This window comes from Cygnus olor, chromosome 4, assembly GCF_009769625.2.
Source record: "Cygnus olor isolate bCygOlo1 chromosome 4, bCygOlo1.pri.v2, whole genome shotgun sequence".
NCBI lineage: Eukaryota > Metazoa > Chordata > Aves > Anseriformes > Anatidae > Cygnus > Cygnus olor.
Genome location: NC_049172.1, coordinates 31369839 through 31391531, shown reverse-complemented (window position 1 = coordinate 31391531; position 21693 = coordinate 31369839). Strand labels below are relative to the sequence as shown.

The 21693-nt window shown below is 37.9% G+C and overlaps 2 protein-coding genes and 1 long non-coding RNA gene across 10 annotated transcripts in view; 2 read left to right on the top strand and 1 right to left on the bottom strand.

Annotated features, from left to right (window-relative positions):
* Nucleotides 1–4395, top strand: part of GUCY1A1 (guanylate cyclase 1 soluble subunit alpha 1) — a 34533-nt gene extending 30138 nt beyond the window's left edge. For all 4 annotated transcript variants that reach the window (XM_040554511.1, XM_040554510.1, XM_040554512.1 and 1 more), the window contains 2 exons: nt 1003–1157; nt 3382–4395. In XM_040554511.1, the coding sequence (XP_040410445.1) occupies nt 1003–1157; nt 3382–3583 (357 nt within the window). In that variant the 3' untranslated portion in view covers nt 3584–4395. The remainder of the gene's footprint in view (nt 1–1002; nt 1158–3381) is intronic.
* Nucleotides 1–11858, bottom strand: part of LOC121068948 — a 32976-nt gene extending 21118 nt beyond the window's left edge. For 2 of the 5 annotated variants that reach the window (XR_005819156.1, XR_005819154.1), the window contains exons 1-2: nt 10647–11858; nt 9300–9408 (exon numbers count right to left, since the gene is read on the bottom strand). This is a non-coding gene — a long non-coding RNA (uncharacterized LOC121068948). Of the gene's footprint in view, nt 1–8289; nt 9409–10646 lie in introns of those variants that run through there. The other 3 variants (XR_005819157.1, XR_005819153.1, XR_005819155.1) reach the window with 3 other exon arrangements.
* Nucleotides 11859–12028: 170 nt separating this feature from the next.
* Nucleotides 12029–21693, top strand: part of GUCY1B1 (guanylate cyclase 1 soluble subunit beta 1) — a 42001-nt gene continuing 32336 nt past the window's right edge. The window contains exons 1-2 of the mRNA XM_040554515.1: nt 12029–12155; nt 12421–12494. Of these exons, the coding sequence (XP_040410449.1) occupies nt 12153–12155; nt 12421–12494 (77 nt within the window). The 5' untranslated portion in view covers nt 12029–12152. The remainder of the gene's footprint in view (nt 12156–12420; nt 12495–21693) is intronic.

The window sequence follows — 21693 nt, the reverse complement described above, 5'->3', positions numbered from 1 at the left end:
AAAAAATGTATAAACAACTTCGAGAAGCTTCTTAGAAGAAAACAATCTTTCTATTTCTAATGAAAGCATGCATCTATTTTAATGAAATGCTTCATGACTGTTTTGCAAAGTAACAAGTATGTCATGGTATACTGTCATTTTCTATATGAATTGTCAAAGAAAAGGCGTGACTGCAAACTGCTTATTTTAAATCAGACTTCTGTGTCAATGTACGTATATGAGCCATCTTTGCTGTGTGGGTGGATTTTGCTTTTGTTGCCGGCTTTTTTGCTTTCTCACTCAAAACTAGAAATTGTAACTTCTTCATAAATGATATGGTATTCGGTGGGTATATAAAGAATAGCACACATACATAGTAGATATGCAAGTTTCCCAACATCAGCCATTGTTGTATTAGAGTGCTATGCTGAAGAAAACATGTCTACATATGTATAATGAGCATAAAGTACACTTAAAAAAAAAAAAAAAGGAACTTAGAAATCAGTACCAGCTAAGCAAAACTCAAAAATCTGAGTACAAGTTGTAAAGAAGAGGTATCAAAATGTTTCAACTGCTGTATAATTTCATTAATTAGCCAAATTATGTACTCTGAGATTGGGATTTACTCTAAGTGGTACATTGTAAATACAATTCAACTGAAACTACAACATATACATATTTTCTTCACTGTTCCCTAAGTCTTATCTTCCGACCATAACAGAAAAGTAAGTGTGATTCAGTAACTGTCACCAGTCTAACACTGTGCCATGCAGTTCCTCCCAGGAAAATATTCAAGTGTCTTAGCGTCTCCTGATGATGTTTATACATCGAGGTAAACTTGGGCTAGCACAGGCAGTAATGAACAGAATACAGACATCTTAAGGAGGCTTTACCAACTGAATTTGTATTACCAGCTCATAATCTATTTATTTATTTATTTATTTTAAAGGAAAAATGTATAAAACTGACTTAAACCATTTCATTAATTTTATTTAATGCTGTTTTCTATCTTTTTATTTGAAGATGCGTATCGGCCTTCATTCTGGATCTGTCTTTGCTGGAGTTGTGGGGGTTAAAATGCCTCGTTATTGTCTCTTTGGAAATAATGTAACTCTTGCCAACAAATTTGAATCTTGCAGTGTACCTAGAAAAATAAATGTCAGCCCAACAACTTACAGGTACAGTGCCTTACAATGTACATCTGTAAAATGTCCACCTGAAGTAGTTAATGTGAAATTTATTCATTATCTTGCTGATCTTTTTTTTTCCCTCTGAAGTGCTGCTGTGTATTTTCTTTTTTTTTTTTTTCTTTTTATCTGACTGCTCATGATCGCACCATGGTTATTTTTATTCAGAATGCAACCAGCAGCAAGAAAAAGGGTGAAACAGAACAGCTGATATTTATTTTTCAGATGTTATGTTTAAAATAAATGGAGGATCAGGGCCAATTTTGCTTCTTGCCCTGAAGCTAAAGAAAAATCTCTTGAATTTTTACTTCTCTCAAATAGTTGTCTCCTCTTTGAGCTATGTATCTTTCAGTGTAAACTGGATGCCAAGTTTATGCAGGTGCCCTTGAAAATAATCACTTAACTGAACAATTGTTAAGCATCACCTTATGCATCTCCATTCTCTTTTGATTAGGGTAGTTGAATGAATAGATTGCAATGAATCAACCAAGCCAGTGTTTAGTTTATACCTGTCTTGATCCCAGCTAAGTTTGAACCTTAGTATGTAATCTAGTCTGTACTATTTATTATCCATTCAAATCAGACATTTTTAGGGTATTTGTTGTCATGCAGTTAGCAAGCTCTCCCATGGAAAATACATCATCTTTCCTTTGTACCCTTCATACTCCCAACCTCTCTTTGTATTACTGTTTGTAATACTCTTTGTATTATCTGTCTAATTTTATTTTAAAATTACCTTGCAAATATGTTTGTGGCCAAGTAGTAGTGTTTTATAAGTTTGAATTTGGTGGTAGTAACAGTTCAGACCGTTACTCACTCCAGGTCCAGGTCTGAATGTTATGCCACTTAAACTGATACACATTATTGTTTCTTCCAGAGTGGCCAAAAATTTTAAAAAGTGAACTACACAGAGTGAATTCAGTAATAGGAAGCAATATTGCTGGATGGGTAAAATAACCAGAAATATGGATATAAAATCTTTTTTTCCTTTTAAGGAAGCACTACTGCCTTCACTGCAGCCTGGACAGTCAGCTATTCCTACTCAGCTTGTACCCACTGCTGCACATCTGATCTTGTGGCAAGGTCCTGTGGCCAGTGTTAGAGAATTTGGCATGTGATCCTCTGACATCCCCTGCAGCACATGCTATGTGACTTACAGGGTGCCAAACTATAGATTATCTTGTACAGGTGATTTTGATACATGTGTTAGAGGTATCAGAGTACACAGCATGTAACCTGCTTTTGGATCACATACCCTAAAGAGCTATAGCGTATGTTAGAAGAACAGTGGTGGCCAACAGTGATTTCTTCCATGTGCATATGGCATAACATTTTGAATCATGCTGGCTATAGCCTTCTCTTAAATCATTAGACAGTTTTTCCACACAAGATTTGTTTATATTCTGAGGCGTACTCTGCATGGCTGTGTATTCATTTCAAGAGAATATCTGAAATGAGTACACTGTTGAAAAAAATAATTAATTGTTTGGATGCCTAGAAAACAGGCAATTTAGTTAAAGGATAAACTATTGTTATTATTCTCATGGTATGTTTTTTTTCCCCTGCATGAATGATGTGTTAACATACTTTGTGTTCAGTGTTTTTACTTTCTGATTTGTACATGAATTATAAACACATATTGATAACATTATGGCACCTTGCACAGCTCCTATATGTAAAAGTATTTGTCTGGAACATTAGGAACCAGTTTACAATATTTATCTCTAAAGAGTAGTGATCTGTATTTCAGATATAAAAGACCACTAGGTTTAGTGGACCTATGTGTGAAAAAGCAAAATTCTTAGAAATAGTAAGAGGATCTGAATAGTTTAGTTAATAAGCTTTTCAGTATTTCATTAGCTGTAACACTAATTATGCTACCAGTCTCATGCTAAGCTGACCTAGCTCTCAGTACCAGACCATTTTTGCAAATACAACAAATATATCACCTACATTCAAAGCACTGACAGGACAAACAAAAAAAAAAATAAAAAGAAAGAGAGGCAATGTTCCTGTTTGCACTGGTGCATGAATTAACGGGTTATCAACATTACCAAACAGTTTTTTTAATATTTTCAGTAAATAACATTTAAATATAAAATTAAATTCTGCCCTGCTTTATAAAGAATACACAAAGAATTATTGAATGTCTATGCATGTAGTAACAATTAGTGACTAATTCATTTTTAACCAAGATGATTCATTTTTGTTATAGGTTGTTAAAGGAATATCCAGGTTTTGTGTTCACACCTCGCTCAAGAGAAGAACTTCCTCCAAATTTTCCCAGTGATATCCCTGGAATTTGCTATTTTCTGGATGCTTATATTCAAGGAACAAGCTCACTGACTTGGTTTCAAAAGAGAGATTTGGGAGATGGCAATGCCAATTTTTTGGGTGAGGAAACAGGAATAGACTAAATTGTCTACGACATTCACAAGTGTATAGAATAAATTTATAAATATTCTTTTTTTTTTTGTATAAATTGAAGATTTTAAAAAAATGTATGAAACATGAAAGCACTTTAGATTGTTAACACCTGAAAGCCAGTATTAAAATTTCAGGAAGTATGTCACTGAGTACTTTTTACTTTTCCTTTGGATAGGGAACATAGTCACTAAAATAATATTGCAACTTTACTGTTTAAAATGCTACTAAAATACATTTTCCTTGTGGTGATTTGTAAGTGCTACGTAACAACCCTCTCAGTTCTATCTGTGCTGAGAATTCTAGATGTATTGTATATGCAGTGTGCCAGGAAACATATTGTGCAAGTGATGCAGCCACATGCCGTGTTGTGAGCTGGTGCTTACCAATGACTATTAAAAATATATTTTCTTAGTGATTCCATAAGAAAATTATCCATAAAAATGCTGTCACTGCTATCACATACTCCTTCCAGTGCATCCTTTGGGCCCCATCCTTGTAGCTGCTGACCATCTTCTAACACTTGCTGGAGTCAATGTGTTGAGTGTGCTCAGCATCTTCTGGATCAGGCTGTTAATTGTAGCTAATACACATATAAATAGCAGATTTTGCTGCTTACTGTTTCCTGAACTTTATTTTGTGTATACAATGAACATAGATTAAAACACTGTATAATCACATACTAAGTCTCTGTAATCATCAAACAGTATTTTAGTTGTTGGGGTTTTTAAAATACTTTATAAAAAATATTAACTTGCTATTATGTATTAGAGCAATAAATGTTTTCTTTTTGTTGTCATTTAAATTTGAAAAGTTTTAAAAGGAGTGTAATAAAATGTGCTCTGGAGTGTTTACTTAGAAAGGAAATTTCCAGTCAGACTGTATAACATGGAACAGAAACACACCGTTTTAAAGCCATGATCCTTGTTCAAGGAGAGCAGTATGGATATGACATGTTACCTGGAACGCCTATGCTACACTCACTTTATAGTTGTCAGGGGGATCTACAGATGAACAGAAGTGTTTTAAAACATATCAACACATATATTAGTATTTCTACGGTACAAGGTTTTCTATAGTGGATGGTGGAACATGAGTGGAAAACTCACAAGGATCTGCCTCTGGAACTGGCAGAATAGAGTCAGTTACTGAGTCCTGAGTTTGGGATTCTGCCTTTGTAACTATCAGATTCATCTACGCAGAAATTTCTCTGTGTTGTACAGATTGGTCCCAACTGCAGGCTGGAGAACTGCATTGTTTACACACATAAAAGTATTCCCAGTAGTACCAAATACTATTTGTTATTATTCTAACCTCTTAAACTCTTGGGTTTTGGCATATCAAACCATAAAAGTCTTTCTCCAAGATACGTGCTGCTGAATCAAGATTTTGCTCTCTGAATATTTACAGGGCACAATTTTATTAGACAAAGGTGCCATTCTGTTATTTTTCTGAATGTGACTGTTTCATTCTCAAGCTATTGTTCTTATCCTACTCCTTTGCAGTAGAAACTTGTACAGAACAGGTATCATCAGAACTTTGAGAAAAGTCATTATAAGAGACTAGGTTTATGAACATTTAAGAAGTGTATTTTAATTCATGTTTCCTGTGAGCATCATTTGAACAAAACTTGAAACATGGAATCCTGCTATTCCTTGAGGTGTCCTATATCCATCCAAGATGTTTAGAAACTCTGACTCAAAAAAGGAACCTGAAAGGCTATATGTACATGATACACACATACACACACACAAATATGCACATTTGTAATATTTTTAACAGCAGTGTTTCAAGAAAACAAGAACTCTGCAAATCTTGGTGACTGATCTTTGCAATATTATTTTCTTAGGAAAATTCTATTCTGTTGACATAAATACCCCAAGACTAGTAGCAGTCCCATAAGGATACTCCTAGATATAAAAATGATGAGAATTATACTACTGACTCATGATATTGACCCAGTAATAACCGAAGTCAGTAAGAATCTATCCACCTCTATGTCATTTATTGAAGATTAAAAAACACATAGACTTTTAAACAAAAAGGATTTCTTTCTCTGTATCTACAGAATGGGAGGGGGATATAGTTATATAGGATGTTCATCCTGGCAGTTCCTGACCCCTTCCTATGCATCTCTCTGTAAAATAAAATGTGCCCTAGGCCTAAGTTTTTACTAAAGATATTCACCCTCCAGTGTTACTTTTTATAACTCTCTCTTTTTTAACACACAGTAGGCTACATTATCAGCTAAGATAAAACTGCTGTAGAACTCCTTTTTATTTCACTGACTTTTTTTTTGCTGATGAAGTCAAAACATTCTTTTGCCTACTTCAGCCCTAATTCAGAGAAGTATCCTGATAAGTTGCTTAAGCATACACATAAAGCTATATGCTTTCATGTCAGTGAGATAAACAGGATTTATGCACATATTTAAGAAAATGATCTGGGAAGGTACTTTAATATGTACTTGTGTCCATACCTGCTCTGAAAAAAACAACAACAACAACAAAAAAAAAAACAACACAAGTCTACGTTTATTTTTAAGTGTAACTGTTAAGAATTTAGGTCTCACTGAAGCTGTTCTTCTGTTTAAGTTTTTTTCTTGAATGAATATATTTTTAATAAGGGACAATTATTTTCAGCTAATCTTTTCACTTAAATTAAAGCCAATGGAAATAAAAGAATCAGAAAATCGATAAGCAAATTGTTGAGATAATTAAAAGGAAGGCAATTTAATTGATACAATACTGGGAGATTTTGCAAGGAAATCAAACAATTGTTTTTAAGCTGATGTCTTGTATACTATTATGTTGTCTGAAACTGTGAAGTCTTCAGAGACTATACAATGCTTTTGATATAAAATGCACATTTTAGTATTATGTACAGAAACTGATGTGATGTGATTCTGATTCTGATGTGATTTTTTATTTTGCTAGTACATCAGCTGTGGGACTGATTCCTGTTCACATTTACGCTGTGTGATGGAAGATACGGCTTTGTCACACTGTAATTCCTTAGGCAAAAAGTTGTAAATAGTCCTTGGAATAAATAAGAAATAGTTCCTCTGAATCTAACAGTGATATAGCTAAAGTAAAAGATAGAACAAAAAGATATATATATATAAAAATCCACTACTTTTATTTCATTCAGGCAAGACCTGATCTGATTTCAGGGAAATGTTGGAAATTTTTTTCTAATTGCTGGTGTCAGAGGAAGTGCAATTAGTGTAGAGTGGTGTTTTCTTTCTCTGTGAACTACTGTACAAAAACAAACCAAATGAATTCACAGAAACTGACAAAACATTGCAGTGCACAGATAACTGAGCCCCAGGCCAGATCTACTTCTTCCTGTGAACTCATACAAAGGAAAAATTCAGACCTCCTCAAACCCAGTTTACTTCTTCCATCACTTTCTTTTGCATTCTCTGCAGAAACAGAGTATTTCCAGCTGTAAGCTGAAAGCCATCAGAATTAAGGGAAATTTCTCTTGAATCTTGGCAAAGGGACCTTCTTTCAAACCCCACCCATCCTATAACCCAGCAGCTACTCTAACTGCTACCATTTTTTTGTGTGTCTGGTCATTGTTCTGAAAAACCAGTGGAAGGGCAGTTTTTGTTTCCTGGAATAGCAATAATTTTTGTGGCTATTTGCCATACAGCATACAAGGGACTATGTTGCTTTCAAAGGCATGCTTCAGTTCATCCGAATTCAGTTCAGCATGAACCAAAATGAACTTCTCTGAAATGAAAGGTAGGACTTTCTTTTCTACTTCTGAAGTCTGCAAGATATGTGCTACAACAGACTTTAGAGGCCTCTTAAATCATGTCTGGTGGTATGGCTGCTCACAACTGCATAGGAAGGAAATGAATCAGATATAAACCTTTTATTTTTTTTTTCCTTAAATTATTTTCCCAGTCCAATTTGCATGAGTTCACTGGCAGTCCTTTTCTGTAAAGGGAGAGAGTAAAACCCAGAGTCCTACATTACTCAGCAGCACTCTGATACTGAAGCACCAATAAAAGGCAGGAGAAAATCAGTGGTTCTGAAACCTCTGCTTCATCCAGATGCAATAGTTTAAAGATATGTTTTCTCCTGAGCACAAACAGTAGGATCTGAATGTTAAATATGCAGCTAGGCTGGAATATGAACCTGGAGAGCCACTCAAAAAAATAATAAACCGGAAGAATCTAAAACCAAGTAAACAACCTTATAAAGTTGCATGTCTTGAGCTTCAGTGGATTTTTGACGCTGACAGTAAAGTCAAGTTGAGCCAGCTGTTTCCTAACCTAAATGGAAATGAGGACATACATTTAGTAATGTCCCAAGTATGCGCAAAGGGGCAGATCAAGTAATAGATAGTTCCACTCTTCCATATTTTTCACCCCAAACAAAACCTGCAAAGAAATATCAAGGACCGTAACTTCCCAGGAACTTCGGACTACAAGTCTATGAAAATCAGCAGGAGTCTTTCCACTGATTGTAGGAGGTGTTACGAAAGAATCGGTTAAATATGATTACTTTGCTCTGCATTGCTAACATGATATTCCTCTTACAGGAGGATGGAACAGAGCCTGCAAAGTTTCTCAAATCTACACAGATTATTGTATTGAGGTATTGAGGTTTGTTTCAGTTATAGCTTGTAAATACCAGAATTAGAAAACAAACAAAATGGTGTATTGCTACATTAAAAATAACTAGTCTTGCTGAAGGGATCTTAAAAAAACGCATGCCTGCTTCTGCACCTTAAAAGCATATTATGACAATCCCAAATTTCAAGTCTCAGACCATTATGATTTGAAATAGAAAAATAAAAAATACCCATAATTCAGTTTGATGTTAGTAAAATAGCTTTGCTAAATGAAATCCAACAATACCATATAAAGCACCATTTTTATTAGGGTTTATAGTAACAATATAAACTTTAAGAGCAAAGTCCAAAATTAAAAAATGTAACTTATTAAAATGCTTTGTTTTATAGTGGTTGTGTATTAACATAAACCACATTGAACTGAGTGTAAAAGTTCTTGGCTTTTTATCCTAAGTAGCTATCCCAAAATTATTGTCTCAGCAATTGTCCTCTCATACAGCATAAAAGGATCTTATGTTACTTTTTGCTTTCACAGACCTCAGCAATTCCCAGATGAAGTTAGTATCTCACATCAGGAAAAACCACGCGTATCAACACTTAAAAAGTACAGCAATTGTTTTTCTCCTGTAATCCGAGACTGCAACTCTTTTGGCTTTCTGATGGCCAATGCAGGAAACTCCTGAGAAGTATGCAAGGGTTCAGGGGGACACAAAGGGGAGAAGTTGCCTTGTGGGATTTCAGTTATAGAAAACTTTCTAGAAAGCTTTTCACACCATCATTCCACCCCACGCACATCCCCGCTGTGGCTAGTTCCACAGCTACTCTTCTGCTCTTGAACACTAAAAAGCAGCTGGGCAGCAAGTCATGAACCCAGTGCATGATGGTACCCAAATGAGAGTGAGACTGCATGCTGTAGAGAATGAGCTGCAGGCTTTATGGAAGTGCAGTTGATACAGCCTAAATGGTTGTGTGAAATGCCTAACTCCGGTGACCAAATGCCTAGTGACTGACGGGGCTGGGCTTTGAAACACAGCCTGGGGTTAACAGCTTAGAGTCTGACATGTATGTAATGTGTCTTGTTGTCTGTCCTTCAGCCGAAACCAAATGTTGTCTAAGACCTACCAGATAATCTTGATTCAGCTAACACCTCAAAGGAAGGTTGGCCCCTCTCAGCAAATCACGTGGTTGAATTCTTTAATTCAGCATTGTCCAAACCTTTAAAATGGGAACCCTGTTTTAGAAAAGAAAATTAATCACTGTGTGCTTCAACACTGCCTATGCTGTTGAGTCTACCACTTTTCAGTTTACATTTAACAAATCTACATCACCTCTGATGCCAGAACACTTGCATGTAAAGCTTAATCCCAAGAACAGCCTGCAATGCAACCTACAAGCCTGAACCAAACCAAAAGAATCGTATAGAGCAATTTTGAATTTTGCTGATATCAGCACTTTTAAAAAAGTGTCACGCTTGTACGCAAAATTGCCAGGATAATCTACATTCTGAAAACCATATTCAAAAAGAATTTGAATTCAAAAAAAATTTCTCTAGTACCTTTTTATAAGCATAGGAGCTTACCCCATATACAGAATAAACAAGTGAATTTCCTTGAAAGTTTAAAAGAATTAGGATGTTGTTATTACTGATTCTCAATCCACTCTTGTCCCTACCTTATCCTATTCCAGTACACATCCATCCCCTGCCGAGGACTTCAGAAAAGCAAAGCTTATAAAGATAGAGCAGGATGTGTTTTCCTGTTTTCCCCAAACTTAGTTCCTACCAAACAGGAAAAGTAGATGGCAATCAGAAGTACCCAAATCCTAGTTAACTGGTAAGAAGCTGACCCCTCCTAAGCCTTTTACCCAATTACAGCAGCATGATTTATCACATGATGTCTAATGCAAAAAGAGATTTACATGCCTTCAGATTTTGCTTGTTTTCTACAAAGATATCTTCAACCAATAGTTTGCTTGTTTTTTTCCAACAATTTTCTTTCCTCCTTTCAAAATTAGCATATTATGTGCATGGTTTTAACTGGTTATATTGAAACATTCATTCTTGGTCATCCTTCAAAAAAAAAGCAACTAGAAGTGGCTTTCGCAGTAGATTTGGACTGTGTTAAACTAAGTAGAATTGATTATGCCTGCTTGACGCAAATGCAGGGTGTCCCTCTACTGTTCTTGGAATGCAAACTGAAAAAAGGTTTGCCAACTTTCTGATGTCCATCCACCCATAATTTCTCTCCTCACTTACTAAGAATTTTAACAGATCTTAACACAGATTCAAAGTTCACCAAGCACTACATGAGATTTCAGAAGATTTTCAATTTCATAATTTATTTACTTACGTGGCAATTCAAACACATATTCCGTCTTCATTTTTTCATAATGTATGTCAAGAGCTTAATCAATTTTTAAAGTTACTTTGCTTTATCTTACTAAGGTCGAAACTTTTACAATTTTACTTACATCTAGAATCCATACAGATCCTTACAGCTGGATCTATGAGCATCTGTGGCCCTTCTGGCTTCATGTACCAAGGTCTCTGCCCAAGAGTTACTACAGCAGTAGCCCATCAAGTATTCGTCCTATAGTCCTCCCAGATAATCTTATTATCTCCTGAATATTCTTCAATTCTTTTTAAATAAGCAAAAAGAATTATAAGTCTCCTTAGGATTTTTATTCCATACACCAAGTCTTTAGATGGTATAAATGGCTTTAAACTAAATGTTTTTTACAAGTGCTGCACTACCTCTTTTGTTCCACATAGATTATCACATGTGATGGTTGTGTTATTTCTGAAGTCTCCTTGGCATGTTGTCAGCAATCCTCTGTTCAAATTCCAGTTGTAAGGGTCATAACTTACTTGGAGATCCCTTTGAAAATCTCTGTTTAGTAGGTTATAACATTGTAACAACACTGTACAGTAATGTCTCTTTCACATTAGCTACTGACAAGGACTTGTCAACACAAACAAAAATGTATTGAAAGCACTTATTATTGTGTTTTTAATTTCATTAACCTTTGAAAATTAACACACAGAAACAGAACTATCTGCAATTATTTTGCTCCTCTGGTTTTCCACTCTTCAGGGGGCATTTATCTGGCCAAAAGCTAAGTGATTGCATGTGGATATGAAACAATTGAGGAACCATTTCTGTTCCTGCAAAAGCAACCACTGCAAAGGGCATTCACACCAGAGCATACACTGCCCTCCATGTACCTACCTAATCACTGTGATTTTGCCAGGCACTTTGACAATCTTCAGACTGTCAGGTGAGTCCTAACAACTCCAGTTGGAGAAAAGCATTTGGAAAATCCCTTTTGATGTGCAGGAAACTCTACGGCAGTTGTTTGGATGCTTCTCTGCTGGGAAGAGCAATGGGAAAAAAATCAAAGGGATGCACGTATTTCACAGGCATCACGTCAGCAACAACGCGGTTTTCCTCTCACACAACGCACCCCGAACAGAAGGGGGACATGGCACAAAAACTCCCCTGCCCTCTGCAGGGGTACTCTGGCCATTCTGCCTCCCGTGGCCGAGGCTTTTCGGGGCCCGTCCCTCCATCCCCGTCCCACAGAGGCCGGCCGGGAGCGGAGGAAGAGGAGGAGGAGCCGCCGAGCTGTCGGGCAGCGGGCCGCCTCACGCCGCGAGCCCCGCAGCTCCCCGCTGGAGAAGACGGTCGCGCCTCCAACCCCCTCGCGGCGGCCGTTAGCCGTGAGGCGACCGTTTGTACCGGGCGGCCGTTAGGCGCGAGGCGACCGCTAGCCGAGGCCCTCGCGCCCAGCCCCCTCCTGCGCGCCGCATCCCCCCCTCCCCTCCACGGCCCGTAGTCCCGCCTCCTCCTCCGATTGGCGGAAAGCGCGCCAGTCGCGCTCTCCATTGGCTGTGGCGGCTGCCACTCGAGGCGGCGGCGGCCGGGGGAGGCGGTGAGGGCAGCGGGGCCGCTCTTCGGCAGCGGCAGCGGCGGCACCATGGTGAGCTCCGGCGGCCGCGCTCCCTGCCCGGCGCTGACGGGGCCGGGCCGGCGGTGGGGAGGGGAGAGGCTGGAGCAGCTTGGCAGGGGAGTCAGGCCTCCGCCTTTTATATTTTGGGGGGGGTTTTGGGGTGGGGGCGGTGAGGGGAGGGGGGCGGTGAGGATGGAGGGGCGGCGGGGCGGGGGACGGTGGGGGGCTCCCGGGGGCTCCCGGGGGCTCCCCAGGCCGCTTCCTGACCGTGCCGCCGCCTCGCCCTGCCGCGCAGTACGGCTTCGTCAATCACGCCCTGGAGCTGCTGGTCATCCGCAACTACGGCCCCGCCGTCTGGGAGGACATCAAGTAAGTGTGTGGATGGGGGGCGTGGGGTGTGTACATGGGGTGTGGATGGGGGTGTGGGCGTGTGTCCGGCTCTGGGCCCTCCGTCCCGGGGGCCTGGGCCCGGCAGCGCCCGCTGTGCCGCCCGGTGCGGCGCTCCGGTAGCGGCAGGTGAGCGTTAGCCTCCTGCTGCCGGGGGGCGGCTGCCCGCAGCGCCGAGAGCAGTCTGCATCTCGCCGCCTCTCGTCCCGCTCGGGGCCTTTCCCAGCGCCGCACAGACCCGCTTCGTTGCACCTTTACTACTCTCCAGGAGCCGCAGCGGAGATGAAACTGATCCCTGCGCTTCTCTCGAATGTGTAAAGTCTGGGATAGAAGTAAAGAGCAGGCGAAACATCCCAGAAACCACGGAAACTCCTCCTTGAGTCAGCTGAATCATTTAACACTTATTTTTCTTTGCGTTCGTGGAGGGATTGAAATACATTTTTTTGCTAATAAACTCTATCCACAACTACTGTGAGATTTTGATAATATACTACACTTGAATTAGAAATGTCACTGCATACAGGAACTGTAACTTCATGTACACATAAGAGTGATTTTTGTGTTTCTTCTCTTGAACCTGCTTTCTTGTATCCAACCCTTGCATGTCTGGCAATGACTGTCTCCATTTAAAACTTCTGATGAATTGTCGGATTGCAAGAAATATGTGAAATGTGTACTGCCAACAACATTCTGTTTGCCATAAATATGGTAGTTCTGATACATAGCCACAAGTATAAGAAATGTATTAAAAAGACATAAATGCTTACAGAGTTGTAAGCTTTGTAAGGCTTCAGGCTGCTCTGTAGTTAGAAGAGATGGTTTAATATAGTCTCTTGATATTGTATGTTTTAAGGGAGAAGGAGATTATCCAACTTAGAGAAAGCAGTCTTCTTTCAACAGGCTAGCTTGTATGCTACCCTATCCCATTTATTTTGGGTCAGTTTTAATAACACGTCAGCGTAGTTGTCTTGCCATTGCTCTAATACAATTTTTTGAGTTAAAGGGCTGCCCTTGAATGCGAAATTTTTGTGACCATGATGCTTTTTTTCTTGAATTCATTCATTAAAAATGGGGTAATCTTACCAGAGAATCACAGAATTGTTGGCTTGAAGGGACCTCTGGAGGTCATCTAGTCCAGCCTGTGTTCCAGCCAGGACTGTTACCAGCACTGTATCAGGGCTCGGCTGTGACTTCATCTAGCTGAGTCTTTAACATCACCAGAGATGGATAGTCCACAGTTCCAGTTCAGCAATCACTGTTCCGCTGATCCAAGACAGTTAATCTCTAAATTACACGTTGCAAATACAGTTTTATGGATTACATAGATGAGTCTTCAGTGAATACCATACCGTTTTGGACTGCAAGTTAAGTAAGCTGTGTAAGTTTATTTTTCTTGCACACCTTAACTAAACACAACGATCTATTTTGAATTCTTACGCCTTGGTACTGAGTTTATATGACACGTGCAAGTTAAGAGACTTAGTAAGAAAAAAAAACATGTTAGTGGTACATCAATCGTTTTCCATGAAAATTATAAGAAAATAAGTATAAAATGTACTAAAGAATGTTCACTTTTTCCTGGCATATCATCTTTAGCAACATGCCTTTGAGTCCCCTTTTGTCCAGATCACCAGCTCAGCAGAACTTGTACAGGAGAGGAATCCATCATAGAAGATAAAAAAGTCTCCTCTAGTAAGGATCGTGCTGCAGACTGTCAGGACCCCCAGCCGTAATTCCTGATGCAGCCTACCTATAAGATTTTTGCACATACCTACTAGAGTACCAGAGATCAACTGAAGCCTATGATCAGTAATACTCATTTAACGTTTTGGAAAAATTTAATAAAAAGATATGAAATGTTTGGCTAAAGGTCAGCTGTGAAAATTCAGGAAGCTGCTACATCCTGTTTCTGTCTTTCATCTGGGAAACATTTCTGTACTGTTGCAGCCCAACAGCTAGGCTCTGCTATTAACTCCCAGAGAAGATGGCTTTCTGGAAGGAAACAATACCATAACACCACCCAAACAGAAGAGAGGAACATGATCTGCAAGAAAGAGCCAATATATTTTTATATGCAACAGCTGCTGTAGCTCCTTATGCAAAAGGAGTTTGCAACTGGATTTTTATTCATCAGGATTTGTCTTAAGAGTTTGTATATTCTAGAGTTTATAAACCAGCGAAGAAACCCCTATAAATCTCCTGGAACAGGTTATAGTGGTTGCGCTGCTTTAGGGGATGGTACAGGGTCCTCTGCTAGCCATTGAAAGGTCCACTGAAAGGATCTGCTATTTTAGGTCCTTTCAGTTCCTCTGTTACACTGACAGAGATGTTGTTAGGTTAGACGTTTGATGCTCTTGTGAAAGTGGTGTTTTCGTTGCCATCATTTGTTGTTAATTCAATCAGAATGATGATTTCATTGTACTTCAGTCCTTGGAAGGAGAGACCTGGAATACATGTAGAAATGCTCTGATTAGCACTCCACCAGTCCTGCAGTCATTTTCTTAGCAAATAAACTGTTACTTAGAATGATTAACCACATTTTTGCTGAGAAGACACTTCTGATTTGTCCCTTCCCTGCTCGAGAACCTCTCTCAAACTCCTTATTTTGTCATTGTCACATCTAGAGAGCTATTTCAGATTGTTTGGCAATTGCAGTGTCCCTAAAAGATAGTTTTCAAGATTCCTTTGGCATTAGATGTCTTTATTTCTCCTGCAGCCAACACAAAGGCTAGCTAACGTAAAATTGTCAGGCCTGACCGCTCTCACATACATGCAGTTTTGTGCTCATGTTTGATCAAGGCCAAATTTGTGCTGCTGGGTAATCCTGCAGTGTGTGAATGTGATGGTAAGTAGTGGGCATGGAATTACTGTCTATATACCTGTCCAAAACAAAATAGATTACCACATCAAAAACAAAACAGCAATAACTACAACAACAATAACAACAAAAAACACAAAGGAAAGCAAAGCAAACCAACCAAACAGAAACACACAAAAAGGCTTTTCTGTTTGTTTTTTTTGTTTGTTTTTGGTGGATATATTTAAACAATTGTGTGGTAACATATTTTTAAAAGGGACTTATGCTATGATAAAATGTGAGCTCCTTTGCAACAGATGCCACATGTAGCTGAGCTGCACAGCCAGTACATGTGAAAATCTGAGCACTCTGTTCAGCAGCTCTAAAGACTTAAGTGTGTAAAAAACTGAAGTATTAACAGTGATGTCTTCTTGAAACAGCTCCAGGGTGGTATGTGGGAGCTAGGGCACTGCTGTCTGCTGGGAATATGTACATAGTAGCTTTTCCTGTGTTTCCCTGTGTATCACTTCACTCTGTGTTTGATTAAATGAATACAGGATTTTCCCACAGGCTCCTAAATCTAAATTTAGGCCAGGTTAGATACTCAAACTGTGACAATTTCAGATGTATTGTCAAGAATAGGAATGAGAACTTGAATGCCATATTAAGAAACACATTCAAACGTTTCATCGCAACAGTGTAAAATAAATCAGTGTTTTTCCCATAGAGGTACATGAAAGATCTAAAAGATAGTTTTTGAGAAATGAAATGGTACAGTCACTCAACTGTAGTCTCCATCTTCCTTCTGTTTCTCTGTTAGAAGTCCCCGCAAAACATGTGTAGCCTGCGAGCATGGAAAAACTAGAGCAGAAGTTAAAAACTCTGTTGCAAAAACTAAACATCTAGAGGTAAAACCATTTTTTAATTGATTCTAGAAAAGAATATCTGTGTTGAAACTTTCACAGTAGCAAAATACTCATGTTGTGCCCCGAGAGCCGCGTATTCTTTGCCAGATGAACCTTAGTACGGGATGTAGAAAGCAAGAAGTAGTATTATTTTCGTGGTGCTCAGTGCTTAGTGTGGAACCAAAGCATCATCCTGCCTTTGCCCTTTTGTGGATCAGTCTGGCATGCGCTGTCCACACCTGCTCTTAAATGCCAATGCTCAAGGTCTGAGTAGCCTGCTGGGTAACGCTGACTTCCCATGGATTCAGGGACTGGAAGTGTGCACCAAGGAAGATCTAAAGGCAATCACTTTTCCTTTGAGGAAGGAAAGCTTTGTTGTCCTCCCCCAGACTTTATCCATTATCAGCTACCAAGCATCTAGGCTAGTCCACTCATCAGAATTTGTTTTCCGTAACTATCCTGTTATGGTTAAAACAGTGAAACACAGGGGGCTGGGTAATTATCATGCTATGATATAATGCAGGCTGGCATTTTCCTTTAGGAAATGGTATGGACACAGCTTGATGTCAGTAAGGGGTAGCATAGATCAGACTAGTTACTGTAGGCTTTGCAGTAAAAAGTAGATGATTTAAGAATACATGTTTATTGGATAAATTTTCAATGGCATTCATAGCAGGCATAATGGTGTTGTTACAAGTTGGCTAATTAAGTCAAGAGAGGTAGATGATTTTGTTTATTTATACATGTAAAATTGCCCTCCAGTAACTTTCATTAGAGTTTGGGTACTTATGAACTTATGAACTCATTGATAGAATGTGATATTCTCATTAATTTTATGTGCAGTTATATTCCAGTATAGTAAATAATATAAAGTCAAATAATATAAAAAGAGAAAATCTACTCAACTGTGCCTTTAAGAATTTGTATAACTTTTTTTTTTTTTTTTTTTTTTAACAGGGGAAAGAATTGGATTTGGTTTAAACTCACATTGTTCCCTGGGAATTTCTAGTATAACAAAAACTAGATTTTTATGTTTCCTATGCAAACAAACAAACAAAAAGAACTTCTTTTGCAGCTGGAAAATAAAGGGACTATACTTCAGTATATAGACTAGTGTCTTTATACTGAATTTAGAATGTTACCTTGCCAAAGATAATTTTCTCTGCTTATGTCTATGGCAAAATACAATTTTTGTTTGTGGCAAATCCTGTAAAAAATCGAAGTTTTTGCCTATTACTGTTGCTTAGCAAAATGTTTAGATGTAATAATAGTTTATAGTGTACCAGTTTGCCTTTTCAGATATTATTGACAAAAGCTACAATGAAAGACTTGTTACAAGTTACAACACTAAGCTCTTAAGAGGTGCTGGAATTGAGATGAATTGTGGATCTGATGCTGGTGATGTGTGAAGTCCATGAAAGCTGTGCTTTGACCATAAAAAGTACAGAGTATCGTGAAAAAACAGGTTCACCTGTCTCAAACTGGGCATTCAAGATTAATGAAACCTTTTGTTCATTTATTGTTACCATTACATGTATTTTTTGATCTGTGGTTTTGTCATCCATTTAAAACAGAAATTATATAATTGGTCTCACTAACCTGTTAATTAATACTTCTCCATGCAAGTATAGGGATATATAGACAGACAGGCTTCTTGGGAAGGCACAATTCTGTCTTCAGAGCTGGATTATAAAACTATGCTGTATATCAAGCCTGACGTTATATATTGACCAATGGGATAAAATATTGAATAGTTGTGTACTGTCTGTGTAGAGCCTGTCCTTAATACTGAAAGATTCAGTAGCCTTGGGGAAAAGAAGATTTTAGGTGTGATGGGTAGGTTGCATCGTGCAATCATGTAGGCTCGGGGAGAGGCAGGGAAATGTAGTAAGGAGCGAACTTCACCAAGGTTGCTATAAGCAGTACTTGAGCTCATCTTTCCAGCTTGCGCAAAGCAACAAAAAGAAGCTCATCAAATGCTTCTGGCTCTTTATGAGACATTTGTTTTATAATAATAATAATTTTATAATGTATATAATATGTATATACATTATATTATTATATAATTATTATTATATAATATATTTATATAATGTATATAATAATTTCAGAAAATGTCGTGTTCTCTAAGATTTCAGCTAATTTCCATATATAGGGCAATATAAATAGAAAAAAAAAAAGGCATGTAAATGTACTAGAAATAATGTAAAACTGTACCATAGTCTGTATCAATCTGTACTGTGTTAACAGCATCACTTCTGCCAGGGGAGAAGGTAGGTTAATCATCAGCTTAGAATGTAAAGTTTCTGGAGAAACTATACTTCCCTTTATAGATACATAGGCATAGAAATACTTATGTGTACAAGTATATACGTGCGTGCGTGTGTGCATATCAAATCTACATAACCACAATGTGGCCTGGGCAATAAAAATGCAGATTAAATAGGCAAAATCAAAGACCTGTACAAAGTATGAGGTATGGTATTTCAATTAGGTATCATGTTGTTGAAGCATGGGATAGTCGTTCCATTTTTTTTTATTTTTTTTTTGTGATATTTCTCAACAAGAGCTGATTTGCATAAGAAGCTTGGTGCCAAACTCCTTTTAGACATCTGAGTGTAGATTTGGATGTGCCTAGGACTTCAATTATTTTATTTTATTTTATTTTAATTTAATTTAATTTAATTTATTTTTATTTTATTTATTTTATTTGATTTTATTTTATTTCATTTTATTTTATTTTAATCTTAATGCCTTTGGGATTACTCCCAAGTTGCTGGCTTTTCTGTTCCTTTCCTATGTACTTCTCTTGGCAGGAACTGTAGAAGAAGTCCAGGTGCCTATCAAGCCGGTTTTGGATTTTACCACACAGACATGTAGAACTATATTGCAGTGCTGATAATCAGTCCTATGTGAATCAACTCTCTTGCTTTGTTGAGCTGCAGGACCTTGCTCAGTATTTGCCCTTCCCAGCCCACAACTAATTTATTACAAGGAATGTTTGCTTTACAGTTTACCCAAAGTTACTGATTCCTTCATGCTCAAAGACATTACAGGCATACTGTGTTAATTATCTTAAGTGCCTTTTCACCATGAACACTGATGAAAAAATAGACTCTTCACTACAGCTTTATATATGGGAGTCCATACTTCTTCTGGGTTGTGTAGAACCGAGTTACAATTAATTACAGTGGTCTGTGAAAAGCCAGGAAAATTGATTTTTTCCTGCCTCCATTAGCATTGTGTCTACCCAGTACTGAAGATGGAGTGTTCCCTTTGATCAATCTCATAATAATTAAAAAAAAATACAAGTTAAGTATAAATAGAGATCAGAAAGACAGTTTGGAAAGCCATTAGTGGTGAAAGGACAATAGATTGATTATTTTAATCCATTACACCTCTTAGTGTTTATCCAGAAAGTGGCTGCTCCTTCAGTTCCTCACAGCAGAAGGACCTGTTTGGAGGTCAGGATTTTAAACTGTGTGGATGCCAAATTCTTTAATTCATTTGAGAAAGACCTGGCTAAAAAGAAATAGGTTTGGAGCATGGTGTGAGTGTGCTTTCAGTATCTCTCAGGTACTTTTTAGATTTCCCAGAACTGGGAAGTACTTCTAGATCTGTCAGGATACCAGGTGTTATAAACATATCAGGCACTGTTATAAACGAAATGATTAAAAGAAATACCATTCCTTGGTATGGTAAATACCATTCGTTTTAGTCCACTTATGTAAAAGGAAGCAAAATAATACTAGCTTTGTGTTTTTAATAATATTTTTAGTATTTGGATTAGTAACAAAGAACTTGCTCATTTGTTAACTGTATCTTCTAGGATAATCTTGTTTTGAAAACCTACATTAAACACTCTCATCTCCAGCTTGTAAAACTGGGAAATAGCTCAGAGCGCTGAAGTCTATAAATACACCTATTTACTTTACCCAGAATGTCATTTTCCTGGACAGATTCCCATTTTTTTCTAATCTTGTAACTTAATATAATTTATGTTTTTCCCAGCTGGGTGTTTAAAATATCTCTAGACCATCCATAGCACGTACAAGTCTATTTTCTTTTTTTTTTTTTTTTTCTGGGAGGAGTGGGAAGCTTGGATCAATATTTTAAATACTTTTAGTAAAGCATCTTTGTGAAATACATGAAAAAAGATTAATAGTGTTTTGAAAACACAAACCATGTGTGAAGTAATACAATAAGCAGTGATTTTGCCATCTTAATGTAAGAGGGATGCAAGGATGATGATTCGGATTTCACTGATATCATCTTTAGTTCTGACACATGTAATTCTGCGTAATAATGTTGCTGTTGGAACTGAATTAAGCTTGACATGCTCCTATCAGCGAGATCAGAATCATGCTGGGTTTCTAAGTGCAGTAGTGTTATTTTGTCAAGAAGATTGTTTTGACTGGTTTCTTCAATTTAACAAGCACTTTTTCCATCCTTGGTACACCAAGAATAGTTAAGCACAATGGTGGCAAAAGTCCCAACAGAAACAATGCCTATCATGGAAGGAGTCATAGAGGTGGTCTTGGAAGTCGCTGTTGTGGCGTGTTCAAGGTGACACACCCATGGCATGCACTTAGGACCATAGTTTTGATAGGAAGAGGTCCAGTTGTACTTTTGGTACACTAGATGATCTGTTAAAGTGATACCAACAGCTTCTAAATAGTAGTATAGCTGTCACGGATAAGCTTGTGTATCTTGAGGATACAAAGAATTGTTCCACCTAGTCTCCAATCATCTAATTTTCCTGTTTGTATCCATTACATTTTCTCAACATTTACTGCATGCAAAGTTCTATGACGAGAAGGGTTCTTCTGTAGAAAAAAATGCTTTTTTTCATTGTTGCATTTTTTGTTGTTGCTGTTGGTTGTTTTTTTTTAATTCCAGCCTTATGACTGACTACAGAGATAAAATAACCAAGTGCTACATAAGCAAAAATAATAAAGTTCTAAAAGCTGCAACCTTCTACTTGATTATGATTTATTACAATTGCTTTTAAATGCTACAATCTGACCGCAAAACTACATTAAAATCCACTTTGTGGAGGATGTACTACATAAGTAAGAAAAACATGTATACAGGACCAACCTGTCATGGCATCTTGTCCAACTGTGTTGCCTGTAAAATCTCTTAAGATGGCAAAAGGAAATCCTTGAAACATCAAAAGAGAGAAAGTATTTCCCATATGTTTCCAGGACTTTAAAGATCAACATTCATAGCAAGCCTTTTCCCATGCATACAAGTTAGGAATCTCTGTGCTAAGAAAGAATGGGTCTTTTCCAGACCACATTTCTTTGAGGTTTACAGTGTGAAGTCTGAGGGTGAAATAAAAATGTGTGCAACCTGTGGTCTAAAAATCCATAGTACAAGGTCTGTTATCATTTTAAGAGTGGTTTTTGTCTGAATGTTTGTTAGCACTTAAGATTTCATTCATCTTTGTGAATTATTAACGCTACCTTTGAACGTG